The sequence below is a fragment of the Galendromus occidentalis genome, unplaced genomic scaffold (assembly GCF_000255335.2).
Source record: "Galendromus occidentalis unplaced genomic scaffold, Mocc_1.1 scf7180000077475, whole genome shotgun sequence".
Classification (NCBI taxonomy): Eukaryota; Metazoa; Arthropoda; class Arachnida; order Mesostigmata; family Phytoseiidae; genus Galendromus; species Galendromus occidentalis.
Window position 1 is genome coordinate 548,780 of NW_003805463.1, and position 5,700 is coordinate 554,479.

A 5,700-nucleotide genomic window follows, 5' to 3' on the forward strand; every position below is an offset into this window, starting at 1 on the left:
ACCCGAAAGCGCTCTTGTTTATTCGCCGACATTATGAGGGAGCAGAAATCTCGCTGTGTACATTGTGTACGGTCAGAAATGATCGGGACTCCTTTCCCGCTCCGTGTCGGTGTCAGCCGTCGCTGTCGTATCGGCCAGCGGCTGACGATAAATCACACGAGGAAGCGTGGCCAGGGGTCTTGTTGTTCGTATATTTTGGGATGATGTTTTGCCGGTGTCAGTGATCGATTCTCGACGAGAGATGACCGCCCGAGTCGTGAAGTCCGTGTCAGCTGTAACGAAGCCCAGCTGCCATTGCACGCCTCTGACGTTCGAAAACACCGAAAATCGAAATTAATAATCACGGCCGCCGACAACGTTCTCATGGACGTAAGTAAGCGTGAAATAGAGCGAGCAATACCGAATCGTAATAATGATATTCATAACGAATTCGGAACGTACATTTAGCGAATATCACAAATAAGGGTCACATCCGTTCATCCACCGAGCTAAGCTCGACCACCGTGTGGCTCGACTTATCCGATAGAAACGCTCATGACGGCAGTGGATGCCGATCGAAATAGAGTCCAAATCAGAACTTCGGTATACAGAGGCAGGGAACGCAGTCCCCGCGTACGCTGAGGGACTGTGCGAAGAACTGCTCGGTAGCCCGTTGCACTGTCAACCTTCGTCATAATCGTCGTCAGAGTATGCTCACTGACGAGTGATACAGGTCGTCTCGAAAATCCTCCGGAGCTCTTTACGGGTCGGAATTAGGTGTAGCGAGTACGCTCACCGATTCTTGTGAGATGAAATACCGCCGATTATCATCTTCAGAACGGGGAAGCGGTGAACGGTTTTCCTCTTCAGTATCGACATCATCGACCTTCAAACTTCGAATTTCCGAGAAGCGATGTGGCTTTTCTCACCTTATGGAGTAAGAAACAAAATGAATTTAAATCCCGAAAGTCCAAGCACGAGGATCGACTGAGCTTGTTGAAATGTTACGGTGCTGTACGCCAACCGCATCTTCGACTCGCATCGTGATCGCATCAATAGCGTCTCTGTAACTGCAATGTGATTAATGTTCGGATCCGAGTAGCGTTCCCGTTCCACTGCATACACCGGTGTGCCGACGGCAATGAGAGACCGAAACATTACTATCGGCAAACGAAAAAGAGGAAAAACTGATGAAGCCCATTCACAAAACGAGATGAGTCGTGACTGAAACTAAATCAAATATGTTTCGGCCGAAAAAGGAGGGAGCGGATTTCGGCTCGTGCTGAAGCAAATCGACCACGGCACACACAACAATAGCGTTTACCTGGTCTCAAGAGAAAGAACATTTTTTTCTGAGCCCCGATTCTGAAAAAGAAGAGCTACCCACTGAACAGACGACAAGTCTCCAATCGTCCTGTTGGAGATTGGTACTCTGCAGTGGGTGACAATCTGGGGTCGTTCGAGTGTCTGTTTGTCATTTCTCCCCTATTTGAAAATTATGGTAATGGTAATGGTAATTTATTGATCTAGATGGGTCTTCTATGTATATTACAAGATGGCGCATCAGCCTTTCATGTCAGGCGCTACTAAGCAGATCTTTGGTCTCCTTCTCCCATTTTTCTAGGATTCGTTTGGTATTTGTCACGATCGAAGGGTCCTGTATTTCCTCTTGGAGGCCTAATCTTGAGAGGAAATCTTCGTCCGTGTAGTATGCGTCGATCGAGTATTGTCAATCGAATTCAATCATCTCCACACGAAGCCTCGAAGAGCTCTCCCGAGAACGTCGGCAGCCCGACGAGATTTTTATGCGGCGCGGCGACACGCGAGTGACAAAGATTTGCTGCTCTTTCGCTTCACCCACCACCTAAGGCTCTTAGGGCCCAAGGGCCTCATTATGGCGACCAATGGCAGGGAGACCGGGGACACTGGCGGTGAGCTCGAGTCCTGCCCGCTTCCACATAAGCCTGAATCTCAGTCGGCGTCGCCATGGCACGGGAATGATGAGCGACATATACCTGCCGGGAGTCGATGATTGACGACAAAACCGGTCGTCAGATCTCGAGGACTCGACGGGAAAAAATCGGAAACTTCCGGAGGCGTTTCACGATTGGGGAAAATATGAATATTCTGGTATCGTTCCGCGATAAACCGCGGCTGCCTCTTCCCCAAACGCTCCGGGAGAATTTCGTTTGACCTACAAGACTGACACTATGGTCGCCTAGAGTGGAATTCGATACTCTACAGACATCGAGAAGGAGGAATCGAGAATGATCCGGCGGTGCGCCAAGCGAAATCCGATGCATCAAGTGCGTTGAGAATGTCAAACATCGAGGAAGTGGACGATATCTAGAGTCCGAGCATGACCAATATCGATTCTCATTTCGTAGTAAATCTCCAGGTAGCATTCGAATTTGTCGTTCCCCAGCGTCAATGTGAACGAAGAGCGTTGACTTCGTGGTTTCGCCCATCACCAGTCCAAACACCACAGCAGCGAAAGTTCGGCAGCCCGACTGAATTCATCGATGTCGATCGAACGCTGACATTCGCTCCTCCGCAGTCATAGTGTGACCGCTAAGTGTTTCGAGGAGCGATGCACCGCCGCTCATGTCAAGTGACCACATCGAGTCACAGCGAGTAGGACGCGCTGGTCGCTCCGGCGACAGAACTCACTCCGCAGACATCCACGCGTCGCAGCAGACTCCGCATCCGCTCGCTGAAACCAAAATCGCATCGACAACCTCTGCTCCGACACTTGAGCGCTTTTCGCGACACCGGGTGAGACACGACCAGCAGTGTAGCGAGCTAGTTCGACAAAACTTTTGGTGCCGCATTGTGCGCCGACGGTTCCGTGCGTGCGGCTCAGCTCGCGAGAGCAAGTGTGTCCCTGTGGATTTCTATCTAACACGGCTCGCTGTCAGGTCGGTCGGTCGGCAGGCCGGCTCCTCCGTCCGCTTTTTGGCACGTCGCTAGTCGACGGAAGTGTCTAGGCGGCGGAGAGCCAGCGACCCTCTGGGTGAGTTAGTGTGCTCAGGCGCTTGCCAGACAGAGTGGATTCCGATGCGCTGGGAGTAGTTCCGTTCCCGCCGACGCGCGATGAATTAGAACGTTCGCTCCAGAACGGGTCATCGCTGGAGTGTTTCGACACCGGGAACGTTTTCTGTGAATGACCTACACTACGAAAACTGAGAGGACTCCCGTAGGAAGGATAACGGAGGAGCGTGTCTCGGCGAGCCGCTGTGCCCGCGCGAGGGCCTCAGCATGGAGTTCACGCTACTCCTGGGACTGTTCGCCCTCCACTCGGTTGCGGTCGACGTTCACGCACTCGGTGGGTACCCCGAACACCAGATCGCGGATGATGGCTTGCTGGAGGAGCCAATCGAATATTTGCCGCGCTCCGCTGCGCGATTCTACCTCTGCCAGGAGAATTTCTCGAGAAATTCGTCCGAGCTCGAGCACATGGAGCATTGTCGAGACCAACTCCCGGAGCGGTCACAACAACCGCGGAGTGTTTTAGTGCTCGAGACGAGAAGTGAATTATTTGTGATAAACTTGCACCTCTGTGAGTCAGCGCACACCAGTGGGAGCGGCATCGATCTCAAGGCAGAAACGAGGAACAATATTGAATGCTGGCAGGGATGTGTAAACAATGCCAATGAATCAGATGCCGTTGTATTCCGAGTTGACACCGCTCTGCAATCCGCGAGCGTCCGGTATCGCGGCCGCGCATACGTCGTCGAAAATGGATCTCTGAACACGGAAGTGAACGTGGATAAAATCATGTACAAACAAAGCGAAATTAACGATCTCCTCCGGGAGGGGGGGCATCGCAGCGAATCACCAGTACGGGATCGTCGTGAAGTCCGCGACTCGGCCCACGGTCGCGAATATTCGAAGGAATACTATCTCGAGGGAGACGGCGCGGATCATGCGGACGCGGACGACAGCGGTGGATTTGTCAGCGACGCAGCATCGCCGAGACAACGCTGCGTTCTCAAACTGGTTGCCGACCACACCTACTATCGACGGATCGGTTTTGGCAACGTTCAGATGACCAAAAATCTCATGATCCACCAGATATTGCGCGTCAACAGCATCTTGAAGCTGCCCTTCGATGTCGCCCCAGGCCTCGTGAAGATCTTCGAAACACCGACCGAGGTGTCTCCAGACGAAGTTCATTTCAACATGCCCGAGACGGACAATGTCACAACATCGCAGTTGCTCAGCTCGTTCACTGTCATCGACCGCGCGAGGAATCACGACAATCGTGGATTCTGCCTCGCGTTCCTTTTCACGGCACGAACCCTCGACGGTGGTCGGACCCGTGGATTGGCGAACATCGGACACTCGTCGCAGGAGAGCGGAGTCTGTGCGGGCACCCTTCGAAACAACAGCGACGGTTCCGAGTACGTGCTCAACGCTGGGATCGCGACGTCGATGTCGCATGGACGACGGGAAGTCATAAGAGATTCCGATCTCCTGGTCGCCCACGAGTTGGCTCACGGTTTGGGTGCGGAGCACGATCCCGATTCAGACGAATGTAATCCGCCGGACAAACGCGGAGGACCGTTCCTCATGAGTGGATTACCTGTGAGCCGATACAACAAGAACCACGACCGCCTCTCGAGCTGCAGCTTGCGTCAGATCCTTACCGTGGTGAAATTCAAGAGCCGCTGCTTCAGGCTCGCGTCTTCGTGCGGGAACATGATTCTCGATGACGACGAACAGTGTGATGTCGGCATGTCCGAGGACGACCCCTGTTGCGACACTCAGTGCCGCTTGCGAGCCGACGCACTCTGCAGCGACACGAACGATCTCTGCTGTAAGAACTGTCAGCTCATGCCGGAGGGTTCCGTATGCAAGCCAGAGTTCGCGAATGAGTGTCTGCGCGAATCGAGGTGCTCGGGCGATTCGGGACGATGCCCCGTCCAGAAAGCCCTTCCCGATAACTCGTCGTGCGTGGACAGAGGACAGTGCCGGAACGGCAGATGCATCAGCTACTGTGAAGTTTCCGGGCTCTTACCCTGTCTCTGCAGAGGTCGGGATGCTTGCACACGGTGCTGCAAAAAATCGATTGACGACGAATGCGAGCCGATCCCACCCTTAGACTATTTGGCTGACGGAACCGTATGCTCCGTGGGTGTCTGCAAGGACCGGAAGTGCCGGAAACAAGTTCAGGACGTCATCGAGAGGATCATAGGCATCGTTTCGGAATTGAGCCCGTCCTATATAATCCGGGTGATGCGGAAATACGGTGTGAGTTTATTCATCCTGTTCTCATCCTCACTCTGGATACCGGTCGGTATTTGGCTCTCCATCCACGACAGACGATATGATAAAGAAGGAAGCACACAAGTTGATGAGGTCATCGAAGAGATCAAGAGAGGGGCTCCTCCAGCTGATGGATCCCCGCTCGATTTCAGCGATCGAAAAATCGAGTTCATCGATGAGGATGCATCGGAGAGTGACACGGAGAATGATCGGAGTAATTGTCGAATAATACGCGAGACAGCGGTGTAGCACTGCAATCGAGACCGAGATCGTAGTATTCCTATTTACAAATCCACATTGTCGGAAATAGCCAAAAGAAAAGGAATTTTTACCGAATGAAAAGTCCGAAACTCGTGTTCTCGTATTTTCCTTCGACATATTCCCCACTGAAATATCCCGCCGGTACGCTGCGGTCTCGGCCGTCCCTCATGAACGAAGGGCTCTGTTATCAGC

General features: G+C 52.9%; 1 protein-coding gene across 1 annotated transcript; it reads left to right on the top strand.

Moving 5' to 3' along the window:
• Nucleotides 1–3,237: 3,237 nt before the first annotated feature.
• Nucleotides 3,238–5,496, top strand: LOC100904047 (ADAM 17-like protease). The gene has a single exon (XM_003744871.1). The coding sequence runs from the start codon at nucleotides 3,238–3,240 to the stop codon at nucleotides 5,494–5,496; it is 2,259 nt and encodes a 752-aa protein (XP_003744919.1).
• Nucleotides 5,497–5,700: the final 204 nt, after the last annotated feature.